Source organism: Cyclopterus lumpus, chromosome 4 (assembly GCF_009769545.1).
Source record: "Cyclopterus lumpus isolate fCycLum1 chromosome 4, fCycLum1.pri, whole genome shotgun sequence".
Lineage (NCBI taxonomy): Eukaryota > Metazoa > Chordata > Actinopteri > Perciformes > Cyclopteridae > Cyclopterus > Cyclopterus lumpus.
The window spans coordinates 13,709,603-13,727,982 of NC_046969.1; the positions used below are offsets into that span (position 1 = coordinate 13,709,603).

An 18,380-nucleotide genomic window follows, 5' to 3' on the forward strand; every position below is an offset into this window, starting at 1 on the left:
CATCTAAAAAGTGAAAGTGAACAAACTCGGGTAAATATGAAAGACAGGTTTTATTATTGTATTAATGATTTTTCATATATTCATTGTCTGTTGAGTTATTAGTCTTGAAAGACTAGAAAGCTAGCAGCTAGGAGCTAACTAGCTTGACTCATTATGTCTCTGACTGCATTTAGCCTGGTTCTACATTTTTCACAGCATATATTTGATATATTTAGCAGGAAAGGTGCAATCAATAACATAACTAATGGCTAAATTCCAGTTCCAGTGTATACCCTACTGGGTATACTGGCTCTCTGTCTAACTAGGACAATTCAATGGAATGAAGCCTGTGCTTTTCCCTGTGTAACAAGCCACAATGTCTGCCAATAACATTTTAAAAAGAGCAACTACAATCAACAGAAGGTTGTTTAGTGCGGTCTCTTACCAAACGGTTATTTTAAATGTTAACGGTCAAGCTTGATAAATTGTTTCAACCCTACTGCAATTTAATGACAGTTCTGCTGTTGCGATACAGTTGTTGCTATTATAGATAGAATACAGTTAGGTTTCCTGTTTGAGGACATTACACGTGATATTTTACTGCATGTTTAATTCGCAATGCATGCTTCACAATTGCAGTTTGCGTAGTTTTATGTTACAATGAAGTTATGAAGTCAATCAATTGGTCCAAAAAAAACAGATTTTATTTGGTTCCCTTTGGTGTTTAACTCATCACTTGTGAGGATGCAGACAGTGCATTAGTGAGGCAACATGGCTGTTGCTTCCACACATTCAAACACTGCATCAAATTGATCAGCTTGAGCATGTCAGTGTACAGAGTCAATTATCTCTGGCACCTTTAACTGCCACTGTGCAACTGTCCTTGAGTGTGTCCTTTTTAGCAGCAATTTGTCACGTGAAAATATGCTAGTAGACTGCGATAGAACCAGACAGTTCTCTTCAGATTAAGAAAGAGAAACATGTGAAAAGGATATTGTAACCAAGCTTTTCAAAGAGGAGGTTTGTGGCAAACCTCCACATTTATCTCACAAAACATCAGACACAAATCAAGCAAATCAACAGTACCATGAAAGTACTTGATAGTAGTACTTGAGTACATGATTAGTGTTCCTGAGCATGATTGACTGAGTGAATTCGTTTGGCAAAGGGCTTGAATGTAACGGACGTTTGTTTATATATAAAAGTCCCGCACTCCAGCTTTAATAGGAAACAATGACTCATCAGCTCCCAGCAATCACAGCGGATCACACAGAAATTAATGTACCATCATTCATTTGGCCCGTCTTCACGCTGCTCTGTGAAAAGCCCGTTACCGTAATCAGCTCAGACAGGATGCATCACGTCGAGGTTTGATGATATGAGCAGATTAAAACTGGATTAAATTCCTCCTGAGGTGAGCAAACACTGCCCAGCAGCTTCACAGCCACAGGAGGCGTGTAGTCAGATGTGGTGCTTTACACACACCTGATCCAATTATCATGAAACTGTGTGGTCCTTAATCAAATCAGATGTGGGGAGAGTAAAACCCTGCATGACTAGCAGGAGACAGCTACTCATATCCGACAACCTGGATAGCTTTTCATTGAAGCGGTCAGACAAATGTTAAGCTAAAGTAAATAAAACTAGAAGCAGCCCAACATAACCCCATAGGACAAGATACCAGATTTATGTTTATGATAAAAGAGCAAGATGTGCAATAGCAATACCACCAAGAAAATATGCTCAATTTCCCTCTATATAAAAAAGGCTATGTTTCTATCCGTAAGATCTTACTCAGACCTCATTATTTAACATCACAATGTACAGTAAGCTGTTTGGCGGTTTAATAGAAAATAATGCATCATATCTACTTCATATTTTTTGTTTGTAAAATCTTAATCTGCAAAGTAACATGTTACTTCAGCACTAAATGTGGCAAAGCAGAAACTGCTACAATACTCTGATATGGAGTGAAAGTAAATATAAAAATAATAATAATAAATATATAAACTAGTGGGAGTATCTCTAAATTGTACTCAAGTGTAGTGCTCGTCAATGTCGGCTACAGTACATCTTCATACATCAGTCAGAGGGTACCCACCTCCTGCTGTGAGCCTGAGGCCTAAAACCAGTGAGGGGAGATCAATTATTGTCAATCTATTCCAGGTCAAATATACATCGGCCCACCCCCCCTTCCCCTCCGTCATACTGTACACACTCTTTGCTACACATCCATGCGTGAGTGGCGGAAGATCAAATTACAGCTCAGTAATTAAAGAGGTCAAAAACATCACAACATGTTTACGGTTTAGACAGTTTCAGGGGATAAATCACATTGCCTTTTCATAATTGTCAACAAAAAATAGAAAACAATCTACTAGTATTACTTAAACTTGCCTGGTGAGGCGGGAACGTGGGTCAGAAATATACCTGCCTTTGTCGAGTTACTTTTTACAAACTGCTTTATTTATTTGTGGGTATTTAAATAACAACAACTAAAAGTTAATCGTTATCTTTTATCGGCCATGCTCTCAGACTTGTGTCAAACTGCTCAATACATAGTCAGAGTTTGGCCCACATCCTCTCTAATGCCACTTAAAGCAACTCAAAAGCCTTATTGTTGAATCCTGCCAGGGCCTTTAAAATGTCTTTGTCTTGTGGATGGTGGGGTCCTAAGGGGAGGCTAACAGCATGTTAAGTTAAAGTGCCCACGAAACAGCATCTTTAGCTTCTGTACTTTGATGCATTTCACACCAAATGGAAATATCTGAGCAGTGTACAATAACAAGAGCATGAAGACAGGGACACCATATTAACTTAATCTCTTCAAAGGTTTGAAAGGACTTAATACAAATGTTTCTTTCAGTTTATCGAGGGAAGTGAGAGGTATTTCATCGTCATAAAAACACACCCACAACTAAAAAAGGTCAAAGTTTGACCCGTCCATCCCATCAACATTATGCAAACAGACTCCTCTTTGCTCTTTCAGTGTACACCATTGTACATTGGAATTAGAGCTGAATAATAATATTTATTTATATGTCAAATATCTTCAAAATATCTATTGATAATCTCACAATTTCCTTAAAGATATTCAGTTGATATCACACTCAACAGAAGAAAAGCAATAAATCCTTTCAAATGATTAGTTTACTTTCAAAATAATTTTCTCTCCAATTTCTACGTTCTCTATAGTGTGAATACCGGCTCATATGACAAAACAACAATAATTGTCTTTATTTTAGCGGTAATACTGCCAAAACTAATAATGTGCTAAAACCAATGTGGTTTTCCATCTCAGGAGAGTTCTCCTTGGGATTAGTTTTATTCATATTCAGGGTCAGAGTGGAGGAGACAGGAGAGACAGGCCGGTAATACCTGGGGCACACGGGAGAGAAGCTCTGCTGGGATCTGAGCCCAGGCAGGCAGACCGGAGGGGAATCGGGCCTGAATCCTCAAGTGTGGCTCAAACCTCAATGTGCAAAAACATTTTTAGCGCTTCTGTGGGAAATTTCTCTTCACTTCTGGACGTCATCGTATTCATGCGCCTCACAAGTCTGCAGCAATCAGATGTTTTAGATGCGATGCCAAATGGGTGACTGTGGCTCAGGAGGTATAGCGGGTCTTACTTCAATCAGAGAATCGCTGTTTGATGTGTCCTTGGGCAAGGCACTTGACCCTAAATTGCTCCCGAGGGCTGTGCCATCGGTGCTTGAATATCTGTGAATGCCTCACAAGTCCTGATGGATTGTGGCACCTTGCCTGGAATCCCCTCGTGGTGAAACATATTATAAAACTCACGGTTCGGATTGGCCCAAAAGGGAAAAAAAGGAGGCAAATATAACTTTTAGAGAGCCCTGATCTCGTTTTTGGCCGCCGATACTAATTGCTGATCATTGAAGCTCCATATTGGCAGATCCAGATCCCTTTGTTGTTAGATTATACAGCTGGTCTGCAAGGTATCAAATTATTAATTGTTTGCCACGTCCAAAATAAATTATTTCAACCGCTCTGAAGTCAGTGTAAACCATCAACTAATTGCTGATCATTGAAGCTCCATATTGGCAGATACAGATCCCTTCAGCCCTAAAATAGGCCTATATATATATATATATATATATATATATATATATATATATATATATATATATATATATATATATATATATATATATTTATATAGCTAATTATATAGCCAAATAAAATATTTACTGTACTTTGCAAAAGTCATCCATAGTGGTTATTTGCATAAAAACAGACAATTAACATGGAAATAAAAGATTGTATTCTCTACTATTTTAATTATGCATAATAAACTGCCAACTTTAACTACATACTCTCATGCCGACTTAAACATGGATGTGTTGTTCACAATGTAGTTTATGGATTGCCGACTAGAAGGCATTAATGCAGATGTCAAAGCTTTACTGAATCTAGGCCGATAATGACTGATGGTTAATCTGGGTAATTAATCTGTGGTTCACATGATACCCTGGACATTTTCTATATCCAAAATGCTCCCACACTGACAATTTAAGGTACTTTTTTTATGAATACAAGACTGGAATGTCGGTTCCCTCTGATCTTCTTCTCAATGCTTCAGGTGAGTAGCACGATTTATACACACACACAAAACCAAACACACAAGTCACCTGACTTGCACAAGTGGAGATTTCACATCGCAAGCACAGAAATGTGTCTGGTGAGACTGGTTTTCATTGAGCAACAATGCACGAATCAGTACATCATAGATATCGTATTGCTTCTACAATCCTTGGGGTTATAAAAGCGTAACGTTATATAACTGTGGTTATAGCAAAGTCCCTGAACAACCATGGTGCCAGCTGACAAGATTTAAAACAACAATTTACCTCAAAACTTCTGAGACTTTGGCAGAATATGAACAAAAGTTGAGTGAAGCAGCTGAGTCTGAGTTGATGGCTGAAGTTGCTTTAATCCACCATCCATCCCCTTAAAGCACACAGCAATGACACCAGATAGAGGAGATGACAGCCCTGGGGCCGTCAGCTCCACCCTCATGATAAATTAATTGGCATGAAGCATTCAAAAGGTATTTCGAGGTTACATAAAAGAAGATATGAAATGTCGGACTGAACTAAACAAATGGCAATACTGGCGAGTCTGCCGAGCATGCAAGCTCATTCTCAGCTTCACATCCATACAGAGGAAATTATTTCTCTCAGGGAAGAATGACAACTGTATTTCAGACCATAAACAGAGGGACTTCTATGATAAACAGACAGTACGATGGTTGAACCTTCAGGCAGCCATCAGAGAACAAGGAGGCTAATACACTTCCTGAGCTACGAGGCTGCGTTCATTGCATGCTCAGTTTCAAATTACTTCGCGGACTGTTATGCGCGGACTGTTATGAACTGTTATCTCCGATAACAGTTTATTACCTCCTCTAGAATAATAATCACATCTCAGATATTATTGGACAATCCGTAAAGACACCAGCTGAATTAGACTAAATCAAGACAATTAGTTTGAATCTAGCTATGTAAAGGGTGACCGTGTTTATTGAAATTATCTTTTCTGTTCAATAGAAAGGTTTGTTATAATTTATGGTGCCTTCAAGTCAAGACATTGAGTGGAATTCACACGAATTGAGAAACAAATTAAATGAAACTTTAGCATTTAAATGATATGTACTGCAGGTCGTCATCAGGGCTGCAACTATTATATTGTCATATTTTTAGGGTCCAAGCGACTGACATAGTTTTTCTTAGGGGAACATTGGGCGCATATTTGGGGTACTTTCCATATTCCAAAACTCACCAAATGTGGCAAGCTTGTCAGGCTTGGTGAAATAGCCATCTGATATAGCGGCCCCTCACCCTGAATGTCCTCTACAAAAAAGCCTCAGACCCCTAAGCTCCACCTACTAATATTTCAATAATAATGATTAATAGTATATTAGCATTATGAATATATTATTAACTCTGTCTGTTGGTCAACCTCTGTGCAGTGAGCTTCAGGTATTCAACACATAACAGTTATATTACTAGTAAATAATGGTCATATTAAATATATCCATAAACCCGTCAGTGATGAAGATCACATTTTTTTTTAAATTGTAGAATATCATTATTTATTACAGAATAATCTGTTATTAACCTAAAATACCATTTATAAACATATTTTATTGTTAAAATCACAACTTAAATACAAGTACCAGTACTTCTTTGGTATGGTCACCGTCATGTCATACAATTGTTTTTAATACTAAATATATTTAACCAAACAGCATATTGATTTGATTTTTTATTTCAATTTTAGTTTTAGTTTTGGGAAAATCCTGAGCACCAGGATAAAAAAAACAACATGGATGAATAGTAAATGAACAGCGCTTGTTTCACGCCGTCATTCACACCGTGATGGGGTCTCCTCCTTCACTTCATTTGCTCCACCTCGGTGAATCTGTCCTGCATCCTTCTCCCAAAGATGACTAGAGTCTTCTTCTTCAGACGGAGACAGACGTCCTTCAGGATCAGGCTTTGGTCTTTAACCTGATTGATCTCTGCCACGTGGCTCTTTTGTAACTGAACCATGATCTCCATCTGCATTTCCAACCGTCTGGTCTTGGCGAGCTGCTCCTTCAACTCTTTCTTCACAGCTCTGCGTTCTGAGAGCTGATCCTTCGTGCAGGACTCCCAGCTCTTTTTTTTAAGGACGATCTTCTGCTCAAGAGCCTCATACTTGTGCTGCCACTCCTTGTTGCTCTGGCTGAACACCTGGCTTTGGGACTCGAGTTTCTCAGAGAGACTGTGGATCTTTTCCTCCAGAGCTTTGCGGTCTGAGAGCAAAGCCTTTATGCTGGACTCAGAGCTTTCTTCGTTCAGGACGCTCTTCTGCTCAAGAGCGTCATACTTGTCCTGCCAGTCATTGTTGCTCTGGCTTAACAGCTGCCTTTGAGACTCAAGTTTCTCAGAGAGATGGTCCTTCTCTTCCTTGAGATCAAGGATTGTGTTGTCTCTCTGCTGAAGCTTCTTTGTCAGATTCTTGATTTTATCTTCAGCCCAAAAAAGACTTCTGGGGAACGGTAAAAAATAACAACAATCTCTATTGGCCGATATTGACCATCAGTGTGGAAACGTGAAGACACATCGACACGCGACACACCACCTAACATAAACAGGCAAGCCGAGAGCAAGCGGTTATCAATGTGTTTAGTGGTTACACAATAAACGGTGAGATACAAATAATCTAAATGAAGAGCCAAATAATGTAATCAATATGAAGCTAACCTGTGATTAAAAATATAAATAAATAAGCTAGTTGGTGGCGTACGTTGACCGTTTTATAAAAGCAGTAGCTCCCTTCAGGCTGTGGTATATTATGAATATCACATCTTAGCTGTGGTATATTATGAATATATCACAGCTAAGGAGTGCTGTTCGGCCGATGCAAATGTAAATAAACCTTTATGAGTATCATTAGCCATTAATTTTTTTATAGATAAAATGTAAAGTTTAAATACTCTCATACTTTAACTGATATCTCGGTTTTTGATAAACTTACATAAATTAAGAACATTTTCGCTTTATAATCCTCCGTCACTGCTCGCCCTCATTACTCCTCTTAAATTCAGCATCCATACACCGCCCTGAATCTCTCATCTGTGAAACAGAGGCTGCACCCTCCTGTCTGGCTCTGCAGTCAGACCCAACCAATCGCTCATGTAGTTGAAGAATACTGCTCAAACTGCCAATAATGGAGCTCTGTAAGCTCTGCAAGCTGTCAATAGCCTGGGGGGAGGGCGTAGCTGCAAAATGTGCTTGCCAAAAATCCTACTGGTTGTACATAAAAGCTGAATGTTCACACTTGAAACAGCAAATCAGAAAGCCTGCAGGAGATCTGATGAGGGGGAGATGGCCATAAGATAAGTCAGGGTCAAAGCAAGCACAGTTATTACTTTCATGGAAATTATTAGTGATGATAATTGTGTTGTAGGGTTACGCAATACGCAAGTTGATATTGTTGCCAGGCCTTGTACATTCCTATGAAAGTTGCTCAGTGGCCCATGAAGCACAAAAAAGGTCAGACTTCAGAGTATAAAAATGCAGATGAAAGTACCCGGATCAACTAGTGATTTTCAGCATCCATTGAGAAAGTGCACATGCTTTTCCTTTAACCCTGCCTTCAATCTCTCATTATTGGGCCCATTCACATGAACATATATGAAGGAAAATAATGCTGATTCGGCTATCAGAGCATTGTACCACTTTTAGTGCCCAAGGATTTAAATAAGGGCTATTCTTGTTTTCGCACTGGTAATTCATTTACCTATACTAAGTTACAGATGTCTTTTTCACAATGCAAGTCGTTAGAAAGAAGTCTTTCTGGGCCTCTTGGCATCATGTGACTCAGAAATTATAATTCCACTGTTTGGTCACTGTGTAAAATTTGCTTCAAAGCCTGGTGCTCTTCTCGTGGCTTGGTTTATACCCAAGAGCATGTTTAGTGAAAGAGGAAACAAAAATAAATATTATTTCCTATGCCATAGAAGTGGTAATAAAAGTATCAATCACTACCACAGAAAACATAACTGACTGTTCAGTGTTGCTGCTTTACCAACCCTGAAAGTAATGTAGATATTAAATATGTTGTCCATAAATTAGTCAAATGACAATTTAACAATAAAATTGAACAACAATTGATAATCAATTAATTATAGAAGCAAAAAGTTTGAAATCTGGATATCTTTCATGCTGTGGGCACTGATTTGTGTGCATCAAATCACATTACATATCCCTGCAAAATCAACATCAACACAATCACATTTAAAATTCTTCTCCTCACCTACAAAGCCTTGATTGGTGATGCACCATCATATCTTAAGGAGCTTGTAGTACCATATTGCCCCACTAGAGACCTGCGCTCACTAAATGCGGGGCTACTCGTGGTTCCTAGTCCTAAAAATTAGGATGGGAACCAAAGCCTTCAGTTATCAAGCTCCTCTTTTATGGAACCAGCTTCCACTTTCAGTCCAGGAGGCAGACAGTCACCTCATTTAAGAATAGACTTAAGACTTTCCTCTTTAATAGTACTTATAGTTAGGGCTGAATCAGGTTTGCTCTGGTCCAGCCCTTAGATATGCTGCCATAGGCCTATAGGGTGCTGGGGGACGTTTTAGGATACACTGAGCTCCTCTCTCCTCTTCTCTCTCTCTCCTTATGGGCGAATTTACGTGTCTTCATTGCACATTACTAACTCTACTTCCTCCCTGGAGTCTTTGTGCCTTCTTGCCTCACAGGGTCCATTAGACCTGGCTGTGTCTGAAGCTGGTCCTGGGTCCTGACTTCTTGCCCCTGCTTCCTGCATCCATATTGTAGCCCCTGGCCTGGACCTGGCCAGGGGCTACAATATGACCCTGAGCTGCCAGCTTTGCAATATTGCTGTTACACTGGGCATGTAACATTGTGAAGACTGCAAATGGTCTTATGTAATGTAACATTATTTGATTTAATTTCTTGTTTCAGTTATCTCATAACCGTTTTATCCACACAAAAAAGGTCCCACTCAGGGTCAAGTATCTGTCTCCGTGAGAAGAGGAAAATATATAGATGAGAGGGTGAAAACAGAAATATTAAATATTCAGACTGTCAGGTTGAATAACACACGTGTTGACCCGTAAGCCTTGAAAAGAAAAAATTGAATTCAGTCTAAATGAGAGCGTCAGCTGAGTGCTTCAGCAGAGCATCATTTTTCACCATCTGTGCATTAAGACGACACACAACTGGAACTCTGCTGTGGTTTTACATCCTCTGGGGACTGCACTGACAAAAAAGAGATTTCTTTTTCTTCTTTCTTTTGAGGGAGTTTCTCTTTGTTACCTTTCAAAGCATTTCTCCTTCATGGGTCTGCTTCCTCTGACCTCTCAGAGTAAACCCTTGTGTCCACATTCCTGAGCCAGTGAAAGTGTCTGGTCCAGTCTGGCAACATGACACGCTACATACAACTACACACCAAAATAGCACAGCGAGGGTAAACGTCAACTCAAACTGAAGCTGTCCAACAAGTATCAACCATATCTGTAGCACAACATATACGCTGCCAAAGCTTTCACACTAGTTAGCTTTGTAAAAAGTAAAACAAGGAATATGGTCGTCGGTTTTTCAGAAGACGTCGACCACCATCCCAAGCTATGTTGACGTTGCACAATCACCAGCCTGAGCCTGGCAAACACTTGGAAAAATGCCATAAATGTGAACTCTGGTAGTGTTTTAAGACAGCACAGCACTTCCATTATCTGAAGGTCAACTCATCTGACTGATAACTTATTGTGGTCTCACACTGAGAAGGTGACACATAGCTGAAGTGTTTTCTGTATTCAAGATATGAAGGTCAGGGAGAGACAGAAAAAACAAGATGATCTTTCATCTCGATCACGCAGCCACTGTTATTACTTTCATGCCAATAAAACAAGGTGAAATGAAGTGAACAGAAAAAGAGTTTGCCGAGATGATTATTCAGCAATTGCAGACGTCGCCAAACGGCAATTAAGAAGTTCTTATCCCCACAGAGCAGCTGGTTTCTTCCTGGCTAGTGGGAGGGCGCAGACACTGAACAGCTTTTATGGAGTTATTGCTGAAGATCAACCGATTATGATTATATTATCATGAGCCCTTGGCCTCTCATTGTCTCTTAACTAGCGTACTTATTTAGAAAATCATAGAATTACATGCAAAACATAACACCTTATAAAAAACAATGCACTGTTAAAGGGTTTCCAGAATCCAACAGTGGAGCAGTAATGGAGCAGCTGACAGGACGATATGATGAAACAGACAGACAGCAAGAGGAGAGCGTGCTGAAAACATCTGCACATCATGACAGGCATGAAACCTCCACTGCCAGTCAGATATTACAGTTCACAGTATCCAGAAACATTAGGGATGCGATGAGGGTGGCTTTTGCTCAGTGGCAAAAGAAAATGTTTGATGAAGAAGAGATGGGCGGATTGAACCCCAAAGTATTAACAGTACAAGCACTGATGTTGTATGCTAAAATATAAAACAGAGCTAAAGAGCCTTTTGTGGAGGCTTATACTCAGATTTCATGATTTAATGTTGGCTTTTCCATTAAAAGCTACCTTATACTGACATTGTACTGCATTTCAAATGCCCATTTTTTTTTGCCAAATAATGTCTATATTAACACAAAGTCATACATTATAAATAAATACTCTGGGTTGGCATTTCAGCAGCTTTTGCTGATGGAAGGCATCAATAACAGTCATCTGATGCCCAGTATCATTTGGGAGGAGATCAAAAACTAAACTTGGAGTTTACCGCCCATCCCCGTCATGCAGAGCCACAACACAGAGACGACGTGCACGTTTTACCTTTCTCGATGGACCGGGAACATTTTACAGCTCAGACAACTCCTCTGCAGCACAATGTGGGAAAGAGGAACCAAGTTATATATATTAAATTCCTGAGGCTTTTGATATCAAGTGCTAATCCAATAAAAAAATGTTTTAACTGCAGCTACACCTCATAACTCAACTAGACTGGGGTTGGAAAATATAATTCAAGGTAGGTAAATAAATAGTAAATAATCCATTAAGAGAAGAAAACCTGAATCAGTCTTTCATTGACAAACTATTCAAATAGCTCTTATAGAAATAATGGGTTGACAAGGCGGTCTCATTCCAGAGGCTCCTGAAATGGGATAAAGAAATGCAGCTTTTTTTTTAATGCACAAATGTGAATGAGCATTGTGTTGTCAACACACAGTTGATATGTAAGTACTTCAGTCTGAATTGAGGAACTGAATTGTAGCAACAGTATGCTGCATCAGTGCAGTTTCAATAGTCTGAAGAATTTGTAAATCCCAATGGACTCTACTTACATTTGTCAACACCACCATGTTAGTAAATAAACCATAAGAGTATAAAATATCACATTTTACATGTAATGTAGGCCTTGAAATTTGCACTGAGGATATTTTTATATTATTCACATTCCTTCATTTGAGTAGCATCTCAATTAAAGTTCACTAGAGGGGGAGGCCGACAGCATGGATAGTAATGTGAGGAGGGTTCAGGTGTGTCTGAACCAAACTGAAGGCCTGCATGTATAATTCAACACACACACACACACACACACACACACTTTTGACACCCAAAGCAAACTCACCCGGGATCCCCTGCACTACAATGGACCTGGAAGTGGTCCAGTGGAAGTGTGTGTTGTGTGTGTGTGTGTGTGTGTGTGTGTGTGTGTGTGTGTGTGTGTGTGTGTGTCAGAGATACAAATAGAAGAATAGAGAACAGGAAATCACAGTAATGCTGTTAGCTGCAGGATGCATGAGTAAACTGGTTGTGTGTTTTATCATATGACTATAAACTGATTGATTACATATGGAACTAATTGTCTGTGTCTGAGTTTTAAATGTAATGCAACTACGATCTTTCAGCTTATGAATTTCACCTGGTAACACATGTCATTCTTGTATAAACAAACCTCAGACTTCACACAGGTTCACAAATAACCGCAAGGGCTTTCAGGGTGTACACCAATAAATAAAACGTACTTTCACAAGTGAACTGATGGTAATATTATGATCCATTGACTTAGAGGAGAGACAATAACCAGACCAAAGCGTCACAATAAAAAGATGAAGTCACCATAAAGTTCACTTTTTAAAAGCAGTTCGTCATTTGAACAAATCGCTTCCAGACAGCAGCGGGGCGCGATCTGAACATTTCAGACACAAACATCTAACTTACCCCATGCTCCGAGGATCTGGATGCTGTTTGAGGACTAATTCCACTCACCAGCACTCCACTTTTTGTCCTTTTCTCCTCGGTTTCTAAACGGATTCGCTTCTTCCCCGAAATCTTGGACGCAACTTACATTTCCGAAAAAAAAAGACAAATCACTTCCGACTCCAGACTCCCCAGTTTCCCCTCCAACAGTACTCCTCTCTTCTCAAGTCAGTTGTACTCCAGCCTGCCTGCCTTCCTTCCTCCCTTTGTCCGCGGATTTCCACGCCGAAAAACGCCGCGGATGTGTCGTCCCGATGCGTAATTACGCACAGTGACTCGTTTGGCTCAGTCCTGCGGGCCGGACTGACGGAGGAATGTCGACCAAAGTCGGGCAGCAGAGAGCTTAAGACTCAAACCTCGTCTAGGACTTGTGCTGTGCTCCCTTCCCGCCTCCGTGCCAGATCACACTGGTATCCCATTCAACTCTCTGGATGGGCCCGTGGAGCCTCTTCAGCGCCATCTGATGGCCACAAGCGAACTACACACCCGACTCCCCCCTCCCCCATAGCCCCACTTAAATGTGAAATAGTACATGTGCAAATGGCCTGCGGATGTCCTAAAAGCCCCAATCAGTGCATATTATTCTGAGATGCAGCGTAGTAAAAACTTGACGCATGTCAAATGGTTGTTTACAATAAAAGCCTCAGCAAATAATCAGTCAGATGGACAATCCTGCACTTACTGACTGTTGATCTCATGAGCTATATTGTAATCCTATCACATACTATGATGGATATAATCTAATAAATCAACAGCAAAATACATATCTTGCTGTTGATAGGATGAGAAAATATATATGACTGGAAATTTGCTTGTGAAATACCACAAAGCTCATTAAACTCGCTGTGCGACATTTACATTAAGTCCCTATGGGAATAGTATGCATTAGTCTAATGCTTGTATTCATTGAACAGGGGAGCATATTTCATGACAATAATTATGTCACCAAATGACTGCAGTCATGTGTTCATCTTTCTGAAAATCCCATAATATTAAGTATAGCAGATTTAATTATTTAAACAAAACTGTAGAAAAACGGATTACTTCACAAATATGATCCTTACAATATCACACAGAACATCAAACCAAATAAAAAAGTTTGAAAAAAATACACTCACAACCAAAGAACGGCACATTGACAATTTGATTGTTGCAGTATATATAGTTTATAAATGATTTGCAAAATAATGGATCAGAAACACAATCAGGTCTTAAATTGTCTTTTCTCAGTTGAAGATTCCCAAAATCTAATTCCCCCTTTTTTTTTAATGAGTTTGAACAAATATGATTCGATCTGACATGTTGATCAGAAACATAAATAAGCATTAACACACAAACATGCACATATCCATCCATCCATCCATCCATTTTCAATACCGCTTATCCTCATTAGGGTCACGGGGGCGCTGGAGCCTATCCCAGCTGACATAGGTCGAAGGCAGGGGACACCCTGGACAGGCCGCCAGTCCATCGAGGGACAAACATGCACATATAAAACAAAATCCTGTACATTTTATATATCCTATGGAATATATTAATTTACACCAAATACATCAAATGTGGAATAAATATATGATAATGCCATAAAGTATAATAACAGTTATGCTTCAAGTTATAGTAAAGTGCAATTTTGGGAATGTAAAACTCCGATTAGGCTGCTAATAGGCAAAAACTGACGAGAAATCTGGAGAACATGTCCCCCTTCTTGTTCAAGCTCCACAACTTTCCCTAAAAACTGTTGAAAATCACTGCAGCATCTCGCTTAGAAAGAGCTGCACTTCACCTCATTAATTCATACAGGCCTTGGTTTGAAGTCATCCCTGATTTAAAATGAACTACTTATTGCATGTATGCGGGGCGGACATGACAGAGCGTAGCATCAAATGTAGTGGAAGAGCGGTGGGGGCAGCTCCTGTGCACTGATGGTGCTGTTCAGTGGCCTGTGACAGCGATGCAGCTGACTGCTGCAGGGAAGGAACACCAGACCTCTGCCTTACATGCAAACAACCCTCATGCTCATTTAAAGAGACACTTCTCAGCCGGTCCGAGGCAGTTTGCAGCACAGCCGGACAGTCTGGGCAGGACAGAGCTGAACCACCAGGCCTCTGCCTTTAACACAAAGGGTATAATCACCTCCGACAGCCCCAGTGTGCACACACAGATTGGTCTTGTTGGAAATCTTTTTCTCTGTTTTTCCAAGTCAAGCAGCGGCTGAATCAAACTCACAGTGTCTTCGCAACGCTCACAGTTGCAGGGTAGGACCTACATGAAGTGGCAAACATGGCGTTGTCTGCACTGGAAATATTGTCTGGACAGAGAATCAAATCTTAAATGGTTAAAAACAAGTTAAGGACACTGCTTTGCAATTAGTCCGGGAAAAAAAGCCTGTGACTGTAATCCTCCTATAGTAATTCCTGAATGTCAGACCAATGTGTTCAAATCAGCTTCATGGAAATTAGAAGGGGCTTGAAGCCTTATTATTTCAGTCAGAGGGACAAATCAGTGATATCAGCAGGAAAGAAGAGACGGTCTGTAAAAACGAATTATGGTGATAGTTCAGTGTTTAAACCTATAACACACATTGGCTACCTCCTGATAATTGCTGAATAAAGATCACTGACATTTTGGGGATTTTACAAGGTAAAATTAAAGGCCATCGCATGAAATGAATAAGATATAACGGTAAGAAATACATATGACTTCCTAGTTATTTTCTGTATCAGTGGTTCTCGTGGGGAAATCCATCCATCCATCCATCCATTATCAGCCGCTTATCCGGGGTCGGGTCGCGGTGGCAGCAGGTTCAGCAGGCCGACCCAGGCTTCCCTCTCACCCGCAACACTTTCCAGCTCATTCTGGGGGATAACGAGGCGTTCCAAGGCCAGCCGGGAGATATAATCCCTCCAGCGTGTCCTCGGTCTTCCCCGGGGCCTCCTACCAGTTGGACGTGCCCGGAAAACCTCTAATGGGAGGCGTCCAGGAGGCATCCTGACTAGATGCCCGAACCACCTCAGCTGACTCCTTTCGACACGAAGGAGCAGCGACTCGACTCCAAGCTCCCCCCTGATGTCCGAGCTCCTTACCCTATCTCTAAGGCTGAGCCCAGCCACCCTACGGAGGAAGCTCATTTCGGCCGCTTGTATCCGAGATCTCGTTCTTTCGGTCACGCTCCACCTTACCCTCACTCGTGAACAAGACCCCGAGATACTTGAACTCCTTCGCTTGGGGTAGGCAGTTTGCCCCCACCTGGAGGGAGCAATCCGCCGGTTTCCGGCAGAGCACCATGGCCTCAGATTTGGAGGTGCTAACTCTCATCCCTGCCGCTTCGCACTCGGCTGCAAAACGCCCCAGTGAATGCTGGAGGTCACGGTCCGAGGAGGCAAACAGGACCACATCATCCGCAAACTGCAGAGAGGCGATCCCGAGACTCCCAAACCGGATCCTCTCCGCCCCCTGCCTGCCTAGATATCCTGTCCATGAAGGTCACGAACAGGACCGGTGATAAAGGGCAGCCCTGGCGGAGGCCAACACCCACCGGGAACGTGTCTGACTTACTACCGAGGAGACGAACACAGCTCCTACTGCAGGCGTACAGAGACCAGATGGCCCAGCACCCTGGCATAAGCTTTTTCCGGGAGGCTGAGCAGTGTGATACCACGATAGTTCGAGCACACTCTCCGGTACTCCTTCTTGAAGATGGGAACCACCACCCCGGTCTGCCAGTCCATGGGCACTGTTCCCGACCCCCATGCGACACTGAAAAGGCGTGTCAACCAAGACAGCCCAACAATGTCCAGCGCTTTCAGCATCTCAGGGCGGATCTCATCCACCCCTGGCGCCTTGCCACCAAGGAGCTTTTTGACTACCTTAGCGACCTCTGCCAGGGATATGGGTGAAACCACCCCAAAGTCTTCCGGCGCTGCCCCCTCTCCGGGGGACATGTTGGCCGGGTTTAGGAGTTCCTCAAAGTGCTCTTTCCACCGCCCGACGATGTCCCCAGTCCGGGTCAGCAGTTCCCCCCCCCTGCTGAGAACAGCCTGGGGTAGACCCTGCTTTCCCTTCCTGAGCCGTCGGATGGTTTGCCAGAACTTCCTTGAGGCCAACCGAAAGTCCTTCTCCATGGCCTCCCCGAACTCCTCCCATGCCCGAGTTTTAGCCTCCGCGACCATCGCCGCTCCAGCCCTTCTGGCCCGCCGGTACCCGTCAGCTGCTTCAGGAGACCCCTGGGCCAGCCAGGCCCGAAAGGCCTCCTTCTTCAGTTTGACGGCTTCCCTCACCCCCGGTGTCCACGACCGGGTTCTAGGGTTGCCGCCACGACAGGCACCGATGACCTTCCGGCCACCGCCCCGAGCAGCCGCGTCCACAATAGAGGCTTTGAACAAGGTCCACTCGGATTCCATGTCCCCAGCCTCCCTCGGGATTTGTGAGAAGTTCTTCCGGAGGTGGGAGTTGAAGACCTCCCGGACAGGATCCTCTGCCAGACGTTCCCAGTTCACCCTCACTACACGTTTGGGCTTGCCAGGTCTCTCTAGCCGAGTCCCCCGCCATCTGATCCAACTCACCACCAGGTGGTGATCAGTTGACAGCTCTGCTCCTCTCTTCACCCGAGTGTCCAAGACATACAGCCGCAGATCAGATGATACGATTACAAAGTCGATCATTGATCTCCGGCCTAAGGTGTTCTGGTACCAGGTACACTTATGAGCCACCTTATGTTCGAACATGGTGTTCGTTATGGACAAACTGTGGCTAGCACAGAAGTCCAACAACAAAACACCATTCGGGTTCAGATCGGCCCGCCCAGGTCTCCCGCCTGGCCCGCCGCCCGGTCTACATAGCACCCGACCCCGATAATTCTCCCTGCGGGTGGTGGGTCCACAGGGTGACTGTTGCTCCATGGTGTTTTTTCGGGCTGAGCCCGACCGGGCCCCATGGGCGAAAGCCCGGCCACCAGACGCTCGCCGACGAGCTCCCCTCCTGGGTCTGGCTCCGGGAGGGTGCCCCGGTTTCCCTTGTCCGGGCAGGGTAGCTTCAGTCCGTGGGCTGCTTATCATCAGGGTTTATTTATTCGTGGGGAAATACACAGTGAAATAAATGATGTGACACCTGATTCCTCTGTCTCATGGAGAAAGTAGAGGGTTTTATTTGATCTGAAACTCTGGCTTACTTCATCATCAAGCTATCAAATGACTAAGACCAACAGTTTAGTAGGCTAATACACACGGGTGTAACAGAATTGAAGAAAGTGTCAATTGCTTTTCCTCCCATATGTTATATATTTTCTGTATTTCTACACTGCGGTATTGCTACTTTTACTTATGTAAAATAATGTAGGCCTGGACAAACTAAGGCCTGTCCCCTTTACCAACATACTAATATGTGACCTTACTAACCTAATACAGTTAAAAGTTAAAGTTGATTTATCAATTAAGGTAAGGTCAGCCTATCAAAATATGCAATTCACGTCAAACTTGGGTTTAGTAACATCACGTTCAAAATGTCTGCAGGGCCAACAAAATACTCGTTTCATCCGACAGAGGGCATTACCGCGCATGCGCTGCATCCAACTCGGAGAAGAAGACAAACACGAACCTCCTACCGT

The 18,380-nt window shown here is 42.4% G+C and overlaps 1 protein-coding gene across 3 annotated transcripts in view; it reads right to left on the bottom strand.

Annotated features, from left to right (window-relative positions):
• Nucleotides 1-13,184, bottom strand: part of LOC117729359 (homer protein homolog 3-like) — a 37,454-nt gene extending 24,270 nt beyond the window's left edge. For 2 of the 3 annotated variants that reach the window (XM_034530363.1, XM_034530361.1), the window contains exon 1: nucleotides 12,740-13,170. Coding sequence is in view for 2 of the 3 variants with exons in the window: in XM_034530361.1 (XP_034386252.1) it covers nucleotides 12,740-12,744 (5 nt within the window). In the remaining variant the exon portion in view is untranslated. Of the gene's footprint in view, nucleotides 1-11,350; nucleotides 11,395-12,739 lie in introns of all 3 variants that reach the window. The other variant, XM_034530360.1, reaches the window with a different exon arrangement.
• Between the last annotated feature and the right edge of the window lie 5,196 nt (nucleotides 13,185-18,380).